The sequence below is a fragment of the Chrysemys picta genome, chromosome 5, assembly GCF_011386835.1.
Source record: "Chrysemys picta bellii isolate R12L10 chromosome 5, ASM1138683v2, whole genome shotgun sequence".
Taxonomy (NCBI): Eukaryota; Metazoa; Chordata; order Testudines; family Emydidae; genus Chrysemys; species Chrysemys picta.
In genome coordinates, this window is record NC_088795.1 from 6,716,295 (window position 1) to 6,734,817 (window position 18,523).

The 18,523-nt window shown below is 45.5% G+C and overlaps 1 protein-coding gene across 42 annotated transcripts in view; it reads left to right on the top strand.

The window, feature by feature from the left end:
• The window catches only part of ADGRL3 (adhesion G protein-coupled receptor L3), an 820,109-nt gene that overhangs the window by 758,619 nt on the left and 42,967 nt on the right, over positions 1-18,523 (top strand). For 2 of the 42 annotated variants that reach the window (XM_024100864.3, XM_042860374.2), the window contains exon 25: positions 5,550-5,638. The exons of the other annotated variants lie outside the window; for them this stretch is intronic. In XM_024100864.3, coding sequence (XP_023956632.1) covers positions 5,550-5,638 — 89 coding nt within the window. The remainder of the gene's footprint in view (positions 1-5,549; positions 5,639-18,523) is intronic. 42 annotated transcript variants of the gene reach the window in all.

Below are 18,523 nucleotides of genomic sequence, written 5' to 3' on the forward strand. Positions count from 1 at the left end.
TAGCATCCTGGCTCTCTCCTGCCAACCTTTGAGCAGGCCTTGACATGGGATTGCCCAGTGAGGTGTTCTTCTGCACAGTTACCCCTCTGCCTCGGGAGAGTTTCTGGTGTGGCCTAGCACCCAAGTGAGCAGTGGCTGCTGCTGCTTTCACAGTCACGTTCTCTGGCTCTGTGCACCCAATGGCTGTGGGCCCAAGATTTGATTTCAGTAGGACCCCAGGCACAGAACCAAGACTGGCTGAGCTACTGAATCTTCTGTTCTTCGAAGGAGGGGCCAGGGGTGCCTGTTGACAAAGGAGAGGACATATAGTCCCGTTGGTAGGGAAGAAGAACCCAGGACCTCTTGCCGATCCACAGAGAAGTAAAGGGAGTAAAGGAGAAGTGAGGAGGGTAGGGGGATATCAACCTTTTTGAACTTTTTTGTACCTGAATAAATGTTGGAGTTCAGGTCAGGAACTGTGGCTTGATTGGGCTGGCTCCATTATTACTCAACTGCTTCATCCATCTCTAGTCGTGTCTGCGAAATGACTGCCTGTCATCACTGTATCCAAGGTACATAAGAAGAACTCCAGAAATGCCTCAGTCCAGCGTGTATCTTTCTAAGGTTATAGCGTGTGTAAATTCCAGGCAAGATCTGAACCAGTTCTGGCTCTCATCTCTAATCAGGTTTCCAGTCTGCATCCCCAACTCCCAATAACTTAAATGGGAGCTAGTGGGTAGTCGGTGCAGCATAAGGGAATGCTCTACCTTTCAGAACTGGGCCTTATAGAAGCTGTAAAAAAGCATTCTCATAAAAGGGGTTGCAGTTTTCCAAAGCATAATACCAGTAGAATAGAAAAATGATTTGCACATTCATCAGTGGCCTAACTGCAGTGACTCATAACCAGAACAGAATTAATATAGCTTCCATCTGTCTCTACAAGACCTTTCAGAAACCACAAGTCAAACTATTGTTGCTAAGTAGGTGGCACCAACTTGTAGCTCTTCGCTTCCTTGCTATAAACAGCATAGTGTTTTCAAATGCATTAAAACCCAAAGAGCAGGCCAAAGGGAAAGTAATGTAAACAGGAAAGCAAATGCTGAGAATTAAAGCCCCTGGATAGCAAAGCACTTAAGCAAGTGTGGAGGCCCATTGCAGTCACTGGGCCAGATTCTCAGCTGGTATAGATCAGCATCAATCTTCCAATCAAAGAGCTTTGCTGATTGACACCAGCTGACACAACGGGGTTACTTGTGCATGAAGTGTTTAAGAGTTTTGCTGGTTCAGGGGTTAAGTCTGCAATAATAATATTAATAATAATAATAGGATTGACATACTTAATTCTTAATGCACAGCATTAAAATGCTTATTCTTGTTATTGTGACACCTTAGATGGTACATGGCACATTTACCAGATGTGCATGGCCAGTTGCCAAACACAGAGCCAAAAGTCAGACAAGGAAACCCGTGCCCCGAAGAGCCTGCAGCATTCCGGTGTGATGTTGGGCAAGTCATTTAGATCTCTCTGTGCCTCGCTTCCCCATCTGTACAATGGGGACAGTTGCCTTGCCCTGCTTTGCAGGGTGCCGTGCAAATAAACACATTAAAGTCTGTGAGGTGCTCCCATAGGACGGTGATGGGGGCCAGGCGAGTAAAACAGATCTAAAGCTACAAATAAGCTGAGCAGTGGTGGGTTAACACAGACCGGCTTTGTGGGGGGGATGGGTTCAGAAAGGATTAAAGGAAGAGTGGGAGGCTGTCAGAGTTATGAGTGAGTGAATGAAGGGAACCGTCGGGAGGGAAAGTGGGTTGAAGGCCTAGCAACCCAGACAGGGGGTGTGAGGGAAGGTGGGGCATGAACTGCAGCTCTAGTGCGGGCACACACTGTACTGTGCAGGTGGGGAAAAGGCACATTTGACGAGCTCGTCATGCGTTTGCCAGGAGAGCTGTTTCTCTCTCCTATGGGAGCCTGTCCCTGTGCTGTGCCATTAGTACAGCTCTGCTGCGTAGCAGGGGCAGGCTGTGGAGAGCCAGTACTCCGCATCTATGGCTCTTCCACATCAGAACTGGACAAAGCCTCCTTGCAGCCATCCTCCTGTGGGCTGAGGGATTGCACAGGCCAAGGGATCCTCCCCGGAGGCGTGAATGGAGAAGAGCGCCAGAGGCTGCAACATGGGGGGAGAGGATTCTATCGCCAGCTTCCCCCTGTGAATCTCCCCAGCTCATGGCCCATTTTCTGGGGCTCTGCACTGGCAAGCAACTTTGGCCTTTCCCCATGAAGAGCAGATAAAGTGTGTACAGCGTTACCACTTGCCGGCTGTCCAACATTGGCTGCCTCTGCCCTGGGTTCTTAAATCTGGTACCCCTGGGCACTGTGTGTCCCTTCAGTGGCCATTGACAGAACTAATGAAAATAAAATATTGGCCTCCCACCAGCAGCAGCCACTGCAGAGAGCCGGCAGGAGGCCCCATCTGCCTGAACTGCTCTACTGTCTTCTGGGGGCTCTGAGATCTAGCTACGGAGCCGTCGAAGCAACAGGGAAAGCAGCCAGAGGCAGAAACCAGCCCTGTCAGTGATGTAATTTTCCTCCATCGCAGTTACAAGGAGCAGAGGTTCACACTGGAAAACCAGGACCAGTGCAGGGGATGATTTGGGGGTGAGGGGACTCTTTGAAGAGGCAGGTGTGGGTAATTGTACTAGCGAGTGTTTGAGACGTCGGGCTGGGGAGTGAGGGCTCACTGCATGACCCCGTGGGACAAGGGAGAAAGGGCAGCGTGGCACCGTGTAGCTCTGAAGAACTGGACCATGAATGTTATGTGCCATGCGAGTGTCAGCTGGCGAGGCGGGTGTATCAGCGGATTTCCCAACCGACTGCTTTGTGCTGGGCAACCCCTCCCACCGTGACATGGAAGTGGGTGTCTGGTGGGTTCCTCTACAGCAGGGGTGCTGGGCCTTGTGCGTGTAAACCCAAGGGAGAAAGTGATGAGCAAGACTGGGGGCCAGGGAACCCAAGCTGTCTGAATGAGAGAGTGACTGTGCAGCTGCTAGCAGTTGTGAGGCCTGAGAAGAAATCCACGGCTAAGTAGCTCATTTGCATGACAATGCTTGCACTTCGGCTGACCTCCCATCAGACCCACCCATTCTGTGAGACCACGTTTGGTCTTGAGAAAAGAAGACTGAGGACATCAAGTCTGTTAAGGGATGTTATAAAGAAGACGGTGATCAATTGTTTTGCATGTTCACTGAAGGTAGAACAAGAAGCAATGGGCTGACTCTGCAGCAAGGGAGATGTAGGTTAGATATTAGGAAAACTTTCTAGTTGTCAGGGTAGCTAAGCACTGGAATCCCCAGCCTTGGAGATTTTAAAGAACAGGTTGGATAAACACCTTTCAGAAATGGTCTAGGTTTATTTGGTCCAGCTGCAGCCCATCGGGCTGGATTTGCTTCCAGCCCTACTTTTTTATTATTCTATGATGATTATTGTTATTCCAGTATTGCTCAACCAAGATTGAGATCCCAGTTGTGCCAAGCATGGTGCAAACAGAGTACAAGTCAGGTTCTGCACTGAATAGTTTGCAAATGTCCCTTTTTTGTCTAGCGAAGTAGATGCACTGGGGACGTGAGCTGGATATCGCTCAGTAAGGAGGACTGCACCTTGCACTTAAACTTAGATGTGCCTATCACACCGTGTAGGGACTTTCAAGTGCAAAGGCCACAGAATCCCTTGATTATTTGGGTCTTTGACGATCTTGTTGACCCGGGCGAGGGATCAGATGAGTTTTCCTGTTTCTCTTTGGTGTTTGTTCTTTGGTCTTCCCCATTTTGGCCTTTTCCTTTGAGTCTTTCTTGAGAAGTTGGCTATGTATTTATTTGTTCTTCCTATGGTGCCCATCACTGTGGTTATGTGGATGTTAGTCAAAGTTGGGTCATTAACATTTCCAGTTAAGAGAAGCAAACCCACTAGGCTTCCCTTCAATCCCCAGCATTAGAAATAGACCTGTCCAGTCAGCTAAGTGCCCAGTGTTTAATTTCTCTACAATTACTGCACAACTTGGGCAAAGAGATGAGGCTTGCAACGCTCTCAAAATGGATTGCAGGTGCTGCAGGATTTTCCATTGTTATGAATTTCTTAATAGTGTTTTGTTTGCTGGTCCCAGGATAAGAGATCTGACCTCACCTTCCATGTCTCTCTTTATGGTGTTTTGTCATGAAAGGTGACTCTTTTTGCAGAGCTCTGCAAGACCGTGCAGAAACTGGTCATGTCATGGTTCAGCTAGTCTAGTAATGTGTTTCAGACAGTGCTCAATGCTTGACGCTTCAGAGGAAGGACTCAGAGTGGTCCCATTTGTGCACTGCTCCATGAGGGAAGGGGATTTATGGTCTGAGGCCAGAAGGTGAACAATGAAAATACTCTGAAGCATGAGGATTGATGACCCTTCTCCATTTTATCTTAGGTAGATGAAAGAAAAACCCTCCTCATGAAACAAAAACTCCACCCTTCTCAGAAATGGTTCGCAACACCAAAATAAATAAATCAGAACATTAAACGAAACCGTTACCAGCAGTGCAAAAATCACACCAAGCAGGGGCCAAGAAAAGCCAAACAGAAAAATGAAGAAAGGGGGAAAGCCCAGTAGGCAGGAAGGATGGTCTGACGGTCAGGTCACTGGCCTCAGACTGAGGAAACCTGGGTTCAAATCCTTCCTCTGCAACCAGATTTCATTGGTGACCTTGGGCAAGTCACTTGAGTCCAGATTCACAAAGGTATTTAGGCTTCTAACTTCCACTGAAATTGATTTATTGGACCAACTTCTGTCGGGGAGAGAGACAAGCTTTCAAACTTACATTGAGCTCTTCAGAAGAAGAAAAAGAGCTCGATGTAAGCGCAAAACCTTTTATGCCTCAGTTTCCCATCTGTAAAATGAGGATAATAGCACTTCCCTATCTTACAAGGACAGTCTGAGAGCTAAGTAAGCAGGTAGCACCAAAGCCAGTCAGACACTGGGCAGTAGAAAGCCACTCCCAGGCATGTGTAGGAACATAGGTCCATATCACACCTGAGGGAACTATGGGTTCAAATTGAGTTTGGATATTAGCATGAGCAATAGGCCCAAAGCATGTGACCAAAAAGAGTAAGATAATGAAAAAGAGGAATTGTTTGTGTTCAAATTGTAGTGACCCTTGAAAACCAGTGTTACCTTATTTAAGGTTTGAGCTAAATAATAGAAATGAAGAAAACATGGTTAGTTGGGTACCAGGTGCAGTAAATAATTAGTTATAAAAGTTTATTTAGAAAGGAGTGCTTAGTCCAATATAGGGTTACCATACGTCCATATTTTCCCAGACATGTCTGGCTTTTTAGTTCCTAAATCGCCGTCTGGGAGGAATTTTTAAATATCTAAAAAGGTCCAGGAAAACACGGACGTATGGTAACCCTAGTCCAATAACTAGGAAAAAATACAGCAAGGTAAGATAAGAAGACAACTTTGAAGAGAATTCGGCCATTAACCATTTCATCAGGCTTTAGCTAAGGTCTAATAACCAGCAATGACATCACTTGTTTGTTATAGTGTATTCTAGGGGTTCTTTGTCAGAGCTTTTCCTTACCCCTCTGGAGTCATGCCATGATGGGAAGGTGTCTCCTGGACCTGATCCTGTTGTAAGTATTTTGGCCAATGCTTATAACTGTATTGTTGCCCTGGTATAGTGTATAGATGTATGCATTTATCTTGTATTTTGGATGTAGCCAACAGCTAGTGGCCTTTGAGACTAATAAAGGAATGCGTGTGCGGAAACTGAATCATGGTGAATCTTGATGAACTTATTAGGAAAATGATTTTCAACAACACAGGAGATCTTGTGGTTTGGCTTACCAGGCCACTAGAGAGGGTGCAAAGGACTCAGGTGCCCTAAACCAAATTTGTTCATCTGAAGCATCCAACTAGTCCTATGCACTCATGCAAGTGGACTGGGTCTGTTGTGATTTTAGACAGTCAAAATTGCACATGTCCTCCTCGAGTTCCCAGAAATTGAGATGTTTAATGTCACATTTTAATCAGTTTTTGGCATTCAGGTCCAAATACAATTAGCCGGAGTTTGTACTTTGTTGTATAAAACAGTAAATGTGTACAGAAATGAATAATGGTTCTGTATATTCTGAAAAATGCTGCAGAGATGAACTAAGCAAGAATCAACAGGAATAGAGGAGCAGGGCTATTATTTTCGTAGTATTTCCAGCCCCACAAACTAGAAATAGCACGTGAGAGCCAGTCTCCTGGTATGTCTATCGTGAGCATTCTTGAAGTGCTACAAGAGAGTCAGACGTGACATTTCACATGGTGAACCAACATGCACAGGATTTTTTAATGGCATTTTGTGGAGGAAGTTGCAGGAGCAGGGCTGGCAGTTCTGGAGAGTTTGTACAGCACAGTGGTTTTGTGGTCCATGACTTCGGCTTCTGACCATTCCTGCAATACAAATAATAAAGTATAAGAACACGAAGAAAGCAAGAGAGTTTAAAAAAACACAATGGAGGGCAGAAATTAGAGAGTTAAAAAGAAAATCATTTTGATACTAGTCAAGTCTAAGAGCCAGTATTCTTGGGGTTCCAAATCAAATAACAACACCTCTCAGAGACATAGGGGACAGATTTTCCTGTAGTTCTTAATTCTTAATAGAAATTGGTGGGTGCTGCCTAAATGGAGCTGAGTTCATTTGCCCTTTTAAGTGCTACTATAGGGATGTATCAAGCTCCTAAACTGTATCCCACTGGATATAGTTATCTGGCCATCATAACAACCTGAGATTCTGCTGAATTCACCTTGTATTTTTTAAAAGATAACAGTGCAGTTCTGAGAGAGGTGTGAACTGATTCACTCATCTCAATAGGGCATTAAAAGGACACCATCAACTTAAATATCACAAGTCTGTCTGAATGTGTTTTACCTGCTTTACAAGTGACACCAAAGGGTATTATTGTGGCTGAAAAATATCAAAGAAAAAATATTTTCAGGGTTTTTTTCCAATTTGTTTCCCATGTGCAGTTTTCAGCAAACAATATCATCACTGTTTCTCCTGGAACAGCCATTAGGTCATCAGAATCCTCCATTGTGTCCCTTCCACACAGCAAGCAACAGTTGAGAACAAATTTTTAATAGGAAAATATGATGGTAAGACCAAAAAAAAAAGGCAGACAGACTCAGTGGCCGTTGTAATCCTGAATTTACTTCTAACTTAAATTTTTAAACTGACCATATTTCAAGCTGATGATGCCCCTTTGACTCTGGAACCTAATGATGACATTTGAAAAGCGAGCTTTCCTAAATTAGGCTTCCAGAATACACACGCTAAAGGACACACAGTAACATGTCAAATGTATGTACATAACTGCACACACAAATAGCCAAAGAGAAGTGGCAGGAATACTGGTTGCAGTAAAAGAGCCTTGCAATTTTTTTTTAATTTAATGATGATGAATATAGGAATAACTTTACTAACAAAGGACTTGGTTTTACAGACACTTACCTCTGTGCATGTGAGTAATACCACTGAAGGACTTGGGAGCTTCCAGCCAAATTTTCAGGAGTTTTCAATGAATTTTGTGCACCCCACTTGAGATCCCTTGTATCTTGTATCAGAGGTGCTGAGTCCTTCTGGTAGGGGAGCTACAGATGCTGAGCACCTCTGAAAATCAAGCACAAGGCCCCTGATCCTCAAAGATTTTTAGGTCCCTAACTGCCATTGAATATCGATTTCGGTGGGAGGTGCCTAAATGCACTGTACCTTTGAGGATGTGGGCCCAGGTGTCTCAAATTGGGCATGCAGAATTACGAACGTTACTGCGAATATTGGCCTTGTTATTACACAAGGGCCTCAATGCTGCCCTCAGTCTGTGTGCAAACCTTCAGTCGTTAGGAGTAGTGGGCCTGTTCTGGATCAAGGGCAGTGATAAGTAGCTGGAAATGTGTAGCCTCATTCCAGGAGACATTATTAAGGGTTAATGTAACCCCCCTGCACAAAAAGAGGTTGATGGCCCTGCTAGAAAGTTGTTGTGCCTATTACAAGCTGCTGTACTCTATCCCTCCGTGCTCTTCATGTCCAAAGCATGCTTTGGTGCTGTACAAAGACAGAGGAAGACACAGACCCTGCCTCTAAGAGCTTATGTTTTAAAGAGACTTGAGCTCTGTTACTAAAGCCGGTGTAATGGAAGTTTAGTGCTTGTGAAAGGGGCAATCAGTGTAGACCGAAGTCTTCTATTTGTCCTCAGACCAGGGAAAAGGTGGGCTTCCACAGCACTACAAGCTTCCTCCTTGCTGCCTTGCCAGCATGCCTGCCCTGAAGGAACAGCCTCTAGATTGACAGAGGTTCATTCGGCCTCCAGTCCTTTTCAGCCCGGACTAAGAGTACCAACTCAGGGGCGGGGTATTCTGAAGTGGACACCTGTGCCCTGATGGAGCTAGGTGTGACCTGGGGAACCATAGATGTAAGAGTTGGCAATGACTTCATGGGTCACCCACGCCTTCTCTCTGCCAGTTCAGAATTGAGTGCTATGGTATATTTTCTAGCATCTTGTCAAGCAATGGGGCTTCCAGCCTTTCCTTGGGGGATTACTTCTCAGACTTGTTCATCACACTGCCAGTCAGTATTTCCTGATAAAGCAGACTGGCTTTTTAATTTCTCACTTGCATTCCCAAAACTCCCAGCAAGATCCCACTAATTCACCTCCTTGCTCTCTTTCCACTTACCCAATGTGTATATCTATCTGGCTCTTTCCTGCTGCATAAATGCATCCAGGTCCCTGATCTTTTAGTAGCTCTTCTCCAAACTCCTTCCATTTCCTCTACATCTGTCTAGTAGCGCCTCACCACGAATGGCATGGAATACTTGATGCAATATTCCAGATGCAGTCACACCGGACTCCCCTAAGAAGGGGTTATCATCTCCAAGCTCTGTGATGTGAAGCCCATATCTCCCCAGTCCATTTAAATTATGGAACAGCCATCGGGTGGTGCTGTCTGTCAACTGGGCTGAATTTCAGCTGCTGACTTAACAATGAAGGACTTACATTTTAACCATGTATTCCCGTAATATGTGGTAGGAAAGAATTCTGGTGGATGGGACTAAATAAGTTATTATCTGTTTGTTTTCACTTGTGAAGGAAAGTCTGTTTGTAAAACATAGATCCCCTTTGAACTAACGATTGCCTCTGCACTTTTTACCAAACATACTTTCATCCCAGAAAAATTATGATTTCTAGCATCGAGGGTAAAGACTTGGGGATTGTACAGTTACTCATTTTTCTAGTGATGTGCAAAATGAATCCCAGTACCGATTGTCTTCTAGTTTATTTGCCCTCTCTGCTGCCTGAAGCTATGTTAGCCAAGATTTGTTCCAGAGATTTCAATGAATGATGTGGCATCCTACCTTTGGGAGATCCTAGGGGCTGCTGTGATTTTAGGATTGACAGCCGTATAATTGGAAGTCGGTCATTAGGTGGATCAAATTTAAAGAAGAAAATGGAGGGCAAGGCAATTTCTGAAAGCAGAGCAGGCTTTGGGGAGTATTAGACCCAGTGCTGTATTATTGCAGAACAGTCTGAAGGTAGTGACTTTGGAGGAGGAATGAACTGTGATCTGTAATCTGGCTGTGCACTAGGGAGAGCTGCAGATGTCAAGGGGATGGAATCTTTTCCCATAGCCTAGAAGAGTAGCAGAGCTTCTCCATGGCGACTCCTGCAGACCCAGGGGAGTCGTCAAGAACAAGAACAGATTGGAAACAAGGCATAACTTTTTACCGGCGCGAGTAATTAACCACTGGAACAATTTACCCAGGGGTGTGGTGGATTCTCCATCACTGACCATTTTTAAAGCAAGATTGGATGTTTTTCTAAGAGATCTGCTCTAGGAATTATTTTGGGGACAGTTCTCTGGCCTGTGTTATACAGGGAGTCAGACAAGATGCTCACAATGGTCTCTTCTGGTCTTGAAATCTCTGGCAAAAACCCATCTCCATGCAGTGGGATCTGACCTGCTCCGAGCATGCCTCCAAAGCAGGGACCTTCTCCCCCACAGCTGTGATTGGAGACACACAGATGGTGCAAGGCACCCTGCATGGCAGAACGACCCCGCGGTTCCGCACTCAGAGCCTGTGGGGGGAGTGGTGGGCTGTGTCCCTAAGAAATAAATAAGAAATAAATGCAACTAGAAGGGATCTGAGATAACACGAAAGGACATGGTACCAGTATATGAAGGGTGTACACATTCAGGAGGTATGGTGATGGTATGGCTGTGTCCTGGGAACACACACCCCCTCCCGCCTAGCCCTCCAGGGTCCCAGCCAGAACTGTGGAAGAAGCAAAGAGAAGACCATCCCACCAGAACCCTTCCCAAGTTTGGCCGAATTCAGCGCATTCTGGGTCAGAAGCTGGAGAGCACCGTGCGAATAATGTCACATGCCGTATAGAGAGTTTATGGGGCAGGTTTTCAAAAGCTATCAGGGCCCATTTCCAAGGGCTCAGCACCCATTTTTGCAACATTTTCAAAGGGCTCCTCATTCAACATCCTGAGCTCTTCTGAAAAGCTGGCCACTCACTTTGGTGCCTGACTGGCCGATGGGCCCTTGGAAGTCTGACTCCAGATTGGGGTTCTGAGCAGTTTTGAAAATCTGACTTTCTGTGTGTCTTCCGATCCAGTCACAGAGCTTCAGTTAAAGGGAGTCCCAGACACTGGGATCTCAGCAGGTATAAGGAAAAGGAAATGTAAACAATAAACATGTAGGCTGAATATCAGAGGAAAGTCCAGGATTTGCCAGTTAAACTCGAATGGCCAAATGATTGAAATACGAACTGCAAGTTACAATCCTGCACAGGACTCTGGTCTTAAAATATCAGATGCAAATATGTGCGTGCGTGTATATATATCTCTTATTTCTGCATTAAAGCATGAAATGTTTAATTTCAGACAAAGATGGCCTAGAGCTTTAGAACCTCATTTGTTGAAACTCTATTTCACTGCAGTCAGTATTAATAGCTTCTCAATGAATAGATTAGATGCTGCAAGTGACAACAAACCTATTTGAGAGAAATTTAATAGGCAGGTTTATTGAAGTTTATTAGCTCAATCTTGTTGGCTATTAGAAGAACAGAGCCTGATACATCTAAATGTCAAAGCGTTTGTTTGTGGGTACCAGCAAAATGCTGGAATACCTGTCCCGCCCCCCACCTCACCCAGTGAACGTGTCTCATTTGACTCTTCATCATTTCATTAACTGTTTGAGTAAATTGAATGAGAACTTGAATAAGAGAATCATTTACATACTTCTGCCTGTGAAGGACATTACTGAACACTGATAAGGAAAGCTCCAGTCAGAGCACTAGGTCTCGCTCAGACAAGCTTTCTTTCCTGCTTTGTGTGTAGGCAAACAAAGAATGTTTAATTTCAGACAATTTGCAGAGAATGCAGATAAATACATTTATACCAGAATTAATAAAAACTGGCTAGAATTCACACACTTCAATCAGCATAGCCCAGCTATTTCAGTACCAGCAGAATTAGAAAGTTGAATTCTCTTCTAGAGTTTAGCCTTAGGGAGTTGGAATAAGAAATCCTCTCAAATCAGGCATTTGTATTGTGAACTTGTGTTTCTCAACTCATTCACCAGTCTCCAAAAACGAATGAGAATTTCCTACCTCAAGGTCACGCTCAAATAACGTTAGTGAGTGAAATCTTTCAACGAGAGACCCATGACTGTGGTTGGTCTAGGTCAGGGGTGGGCAAACTTTTTGGCCTGAGGGGCACATCGGGGTTCTGAAACTGTATGGAGGGCGGGGTGTAGTATATTAATTTGCTCCCCATAGGAATGTGCTACTTATCATGTACTGCTTACCGCTGCCAGTCCTGGTGCTCTGAGCGGCATGGCAAGGGGGCGGGGGGCAGGGAGCAGGGGGGTTGGATAAGGGGCATAGGATCCCGGGGGTAGTCAGGGGAGAGGGAGCAGGGGGCGGTTGGATGGGGCAGAGGTTCTGGTGGGGGGGACAGGGAGCAGGGGGGATTGGATAGGCGTGGGAGTCCCAGGGGGCCTGTCAGGGGTGAAGGTCTGGATAGGGGTCAGGGCACTCAGGGGACAGGGAGCAGGGGGGTTGGCTAGGGGGTGGTTAGGGGCGGGGGGTCCCAGGAGGGGGCAGTCAGGAGACAAGGAGCGGGGGGGGTTGGATGGGTCGGGGGTTCTGAGGGGGACAGTCAGGGGGTGGGAAGTGGGAGGGGGCGGCAGCCAGGCTGTTTGGGGAGGCACAACCTTCCCTACCCGGGATGTGGTGTATTAAATTGTTCCCCATAGGACTGTGCTACTTACGAAGCATCAGGACTGACAACCATGAGTAGTACATGGTAAGTAGCACATTCCTACGGGGAACAATTTAATACACTACACCCGGCGGCTCACACAGTGCTGGCGGCACAGCGAGCTGAGGCCGTGGGGGAGGGGTCAGGGGCTAGCCTCCCCGGCTGGGAGCTCAAGGGCCAGGCAGGACGGGCCCACGGGATGGATGTGGCCCGCGGCCCGTAGTTTGCCCACCTCTGGTCTAGTTCAATATCATTGACCCCAGCAGAAGAAAAGATGGTCCAGTGGTCAGGGTACCAGGCTGTATTCCCTGCTCTGACTCAATTTTTTTGCATGTCCTCATGCAAGCCACATGGGGTTAGATCCACAAAGGGATGTAGATGCCTAACTGCCACTTCAGGTACCTGAATCTGAAATTTAGATCCCAAATTCCCCACTCAGCTGTAGGCCTCTGAAGTCGCTAGGCACCTCGCTGTCTGCTGGCAAAGTCCCCAAGTTGCCTGATTTGAAGCAGGAACTTGAACCCAGGTCATCCAGGAGATTGTGCTAAGCACCAGGCTATATAGTTATTCTCTCTCTCTCTCTCTGGCCCAACGACGATTAAAGTATTTCATGTCAAGTGGAACAGCTTCAACAGGAGAGATGGAGACTCACCCCAGAATCCTCCAGAGCGCAGTGGTCAGGGCACCGAGGTTGGAGGGCTGGGTTCCAGCTCTGAATCAGACTGAGTGAGGTCTCTCACATCTCAGCGAGAGCTCTAACCTCTGGGCTATTGGGCATAGGGGCGGGGGAGGCAGTGCCACCTTCTCCTCTCTGTGCTGTGGGGTTTTTTTTATGAGAAAAGGCTGACTTGACTTAGGGGCCTCACTCCAGTGGAGGGTTCATGGCTGAGAATCAAGACCAGAGTCGGGTGCCTAAGTCCCTTTGAACCTTCTCCTGGAGCTAGGTGCCTAAGCCTCCCCTCAGCATTTCCTATTGGCTAGTTTAGGCAGCTCCCTGTTCAGCATGCTGGCTTCTGTGAATCGCAGTCTTAGGTGCCTAATTCTCCCCATGCCCTGCAATGGAGGACCTGGGGGCCTAAGCAGGGGCTGTGGATTTTACTGGGCAGCTAGATGTTGCAACTGTAACCCTAAGTCCCCTTTGTGGACCTTGCCTTTAGTCTGGGTCTTAGTTCCGCAGTTGTACAGTGGTACTTCCTACCTCACAGGGGTGTTGTGCAGATAAATACATTTAAGACTGTGAGGCTCAGAGATACTGTGGTCATGTATCATCGAAAGATACACTGGCCAGTGCCAGCTGCTGCAGGGGGTAGGTACTTACCTATACAATACTATAGCATACTGGGGTGGGAAGGGGGTTGAGGTTTCTTCTTTTTGAAGGGCATGCTGGCTAAGGCCTGGACAATTTTAGACTGGAATGGAGAAGGGTTGAAGCCAGGCTTAACAGACTGGGTATGTAAGTATGTTATTAATTGCACAGGGATGTGATCCTAGAGAAAGGCACATCTCTCGAGTAACTTTGTTAATTGCTTTTGAAAGGTAATGCTTTTTCACCAAGTCTGAAGAAGCACATGAATGCATTTCCTTTCTGGTGCCCACTGGGTAGACCAGACAGACGCTTCAAGTTCATTTAAAGGCCTTCCGCACTGCTTTGTCAGCCAGCTGTCAGCAAGAAGTTATTTGAATTGTGGTCCTGAATGATATAGTCTAGACTTGAGTGACATCCACCTGTCAGCTTCCCTTTCATTCTTTGCTTTCATTGAATGTTTAAAAGCATACATATAGTTCATGGATGTGCAGTTCTCTATTAAACTCTCCCAAAATTATTTCTTCATTCAATATCCTCTTGCATCAAGGACGTGAATTTCTGTCTAGCAAAGGGGGAAATAAGGTACAATTCACGTTGCACACTATAGCTATAATGGTATCTACTTTCATATACACACAGAGTAGATAAACTTAACAATGACAGGTTTCGGAGTAGCAGCCGTGTTAGTCTGTATCCGCAAAAAGAACAGGAGTACTTGTGGCACCTTAGAGACTAATAAATTTATTTGAGCATAAGCTTTCGTGGGCCACAGCCCACTTCATCGGATGCATAGAATGGAACATATAGTGAGGAGATATATACACACATACAGAGAGCATGAACAGGTGGGAGTTGTCTTACCACCTCTGAGAGGCCAATTAAGTAAGAGAAAAAAACTTTTGAAGTGATAATCAAGATAGCCCAGTACAGACAGTTTGATAAGAATTGTGAGAGTACTTACATGGGGAGATAGATTCAATGTTTGTAATGGCTCAGCCATTCCCAGTCTCTATTCAAGCCTAAGTTGATTGTATTTAGTTTGCATATCAATTCAAGCTCAGTAGTTTCTCGTTGGAGTCTGTTTTTGAAGCTTTTCTGTTGCAAAATTGCCACCTGCAGGTCTGTCATTGAATGACCGGACAGGTTAAAGTGTTCTCCCACTGGTTATTGACTGTTATGATTCCTGATGTCAGATTTGTGTCCATTGATTCTTTTGCGTAGAGACTGTCCGGTTTGGCCAATGTACATGGCAGAGGGGCATTGCTGGCACATGATGGCATATATCACATTGGTAGATGTGCAGGTGAACGAGCCCCTGATGGCATGGCTGATGTGATTAACAGTGTAAAGCCTTTCTGGGCAGTTATAGTCAGAAGAGTGACTGTAAAAACTGGCATCATGGGGTTTGTCATTTGTTCTCCCTCGGCTTCTGTATCAGATTTGCTGAGTTTACAGTTCAAAAGATGATTTTTCGAACTGACAGCCCGGCTGCCTGGGATCTAAAAATCATTCCTCTTAAACCTCCACCAATAATAAAGATTCTTGTTCAGAATTTAGCTTAGTAAAGGCCATGCATGGAGAAGACTAGAACTTGGTTCCCGCTTTAGTAGCTGTGTTGGTTCTGCATTGCTAACAACAGTCCAAGTTGGCTTTGTCAGTAAAATAAACAGCTATGACTCAAAGATGCCCACAGAGTTGGTATGTTGAGTACAGCTGAGTGAGTATGGCAAACGAATAAAATAAAAAAGGGGGGGAGGGCACACAGTTATTTGGATTGTAGAAGAATTCATTTGGACTGTATTTGCACCCCTTTTTATTTGCTTTGGGTACATATTCTAGCAGATGACTTTCCTGACAGGTACTTTTGCCAAAACAACAAATGTAAGCAGAATATTTGTGAAATGCAGATTTCAGATTCATCATGTTGACTTTTCATTGAGGAAACCTGATTCTAACAACCAGATGCAGATGACAGTTGCTCACGTTAAATAATAAACTTGCCTCTGAAGTGGACCTCCCCAATCAAAGGTCGACTGTGAGTAAGGGTATCGGAATCTGGCCTTACAAGTGACACTCATCCAGTCCAGCAACAGAAAGAGATCGCGTGACAAATCCAAAAAGCTCATCTTTAAAATATCAAACGCTCTCACAGACCAAGAATAAGTCACTGAATAGATCCAGCAAGTCATTCTGAATAACACATCTGAGAAAATTGTGATCTGTCTGCTGACAATTCATGAACAGAAAAAGAGGTGAAATGGTTGAAACAATTATTTGCTACGAATTATTCACCCAACTCTGGTGTTGAGTAAGAGAGTGCCATTTCACAAGGTAAATCTCGGTTTATAATCACAGTGTATGAACGCTTTATTGGAGATAACCTGTAACTGAGTATCTATGAACTTTGAAGGTGCTTAGAATCTCAACCAGGATCTAGATCGGAATTGCACAGCTTCCTCTTCAGCTATATATTGGCTTGAACCAAATCCTAGATCAGAACTTTTGCGTTGTTGAAATAGAAATCTGAGTATTGCTGTTTCTTTGTGTTGTGTTGTTCAGAGTTACAACTTCTGATCCTGGTATGCTGTGGTTACTAGCCTTTGGCTACTGGCTCCGTTTTTAGTTGGCTCCTCTCATTAGACAAAGACACCCCAAGATGTGTGTCTGGGATGACCCTTGATTCTTTCTGACTTCATGGCCACACGCTTCCATGTAGAGTGCAACAGTGTTTTGGAAAGCAGAATTAAGGTGCTATCGATAGCATCTCTTCAACTTACAGAACCCCGGGAATTTCCACTCACAGAAGCTGACAACCAGTCACATGTAACTAAACAAATACATTATTTGTTTGCCAAATATGCACAATATGCAAGTGCCATGAGAAACCGAGCAGAGAGGTTTTATGCAAGGAAGGCTATCACTAAATTCTAGCTACATGAAGAAGATATTGGGGGCATATCCTCAGCTTGTGTAAATTGGCATTGCTCCATTGAACACAATAGAGCTATAAGTGAATAAATAAATAAATACAAACTATGAACCAGATGCTTCTGGCTGAGGATATTGGGCAGACAGCCAGGGAGAAGTCAGACAGCACATAGCAAGAAAGGTTCCTCATGCTGAGTGGAATCAGAACAGGCATTTCACATACACAGCCTGCTTCCCGTCTACTTTGAAACTCACACACCCCGGCCTTCGCTAGCAACTTTCAAAGCACCTTTCCCTTCCAACCTGTCACCCCACTCCCCACACTTCCCTATCAGCGAAGTCCGCACTCTGTTGCCATAACGGCTCCCGCAGGCTCTGTTGCTAAGTGCTCTAGTTTGTCTGGTACGCTGTTTCTTTGGGGAAATAATACGCTTGTCTCTCGCTCCCTTTTCTTCCCAGCCACTTGTTACAGAGGAACTGGAGTCTTATGGAAACCTTTGATATTTTTAGAAACCCTGCTGCTCGGATCACATGTTTTCTATATTTGGCTTTGCTCATTATTTATTACCAAGGACGTTTTCCTGCAAACAGGAGGGTTGTTTGTGAGTTCACCTGCCCCCACTGCTCATTCCTCATCTGAAATCCTAATCCCGTTTCTAGTAGCCCTGGTGGTTGCCATGGTGATGTTGAAGTGTCACAACGAAAGCAGGATGGGAACTCAGAAGTGTGGCTAGTGTCAGGGGGTTGGATTTTTTTTTTATTACTGACCCTCCCTTTTGAAAAGAGAGCTCGTCTTTTTGATTATTATTTTGGGAATGAAAGCTTTAATTATCGGTCATTTGGAGCCCCCGAACCCCCCAGCAGTCACTGGAGCTGGGAAGATTGTGCTTCTGAGATTGATTAATAATAATACCCATCTCTTATATAGCACTTTTCATCCACAGGCTTGAAAGCGCTTTACAAAGGAGGCCAGAAGCAGAAGGGAGGGTCTTGAGGGCAAAGTTAGGAGCTGGATCCAAACACTTTAATAATATCATTATGTTTTATTTTCTTGTAAAGACCAAGGTTCTGTTTGCTTTGACCCTCCCGTTTTTGGGTCCATGATCCCAGCCTTCTTTTACAGTGGGGAAACAAGCAGGGCCAAATTCTGTGCTCAGTTACGTTATAAATCCAGATTAAACCCTCTGACTTCCACAGAGTTAGTTACTCCAGATTGGCACTGCTGTAACCAAGAGCAGAATTTGGTCCCCCCAGTGAAATGAAATCATTTTTAATGGAAATGACCTCAGTAAGAAAGAGGAAGACAGAAAATAAGCTGCTATTAATCTTGTTTAGTATATTTATACGCAGTCTGTGTGAGGTCAGTTTCTGTCCCTCTCGCATTGGAGAGATATTATTCATTAAGAGTCAGATTTTCAGAGTCTGATCAACTATGTATTTTTTTTCAAGTTTCCCATCAGAGGCCAGGTGTCCATTTAAATGAAATGCTGTGAGTAGGCCCTAACGTACACAGGCTGGTAGTTCACTTTGTGTTGCATTGAGGCTTGGTTTTTCAGGAAATCCACTTCCATGGTAAAAACAACGAGGAGTTGATACAGACTAACACGGTTACCCCTCTGAAACCTGTCACCTCCATGGTAGAGTCCCACGGATGTTACCAACTGCTGAGTATCCTATGTGAGATGCGTGAGGGGGTGGGGTTCAGTCCAGTCCCTGGTGCGCAAGCGTCAGCATCACAAGAGAGAGTCTCCAGGTTCCTCACACTAGCCCCTTCCATCAGCAGTAAATCCACTCCAGGCAAGACACCCCCCAAAGGGGCAAGGCCAGAGCCATGGGCATCCCTGCCCCCCAACCAGCAAAGGTGGTAACGTTACCCCTCCTGAAGGGCAGAATTCCTCCTCCCGTGGGGTGGCAGAGCTCTGCACTGCACCATGCCCAGGGCTGGGCCTCCAGGGCTTGGGCAGCGTGTGCT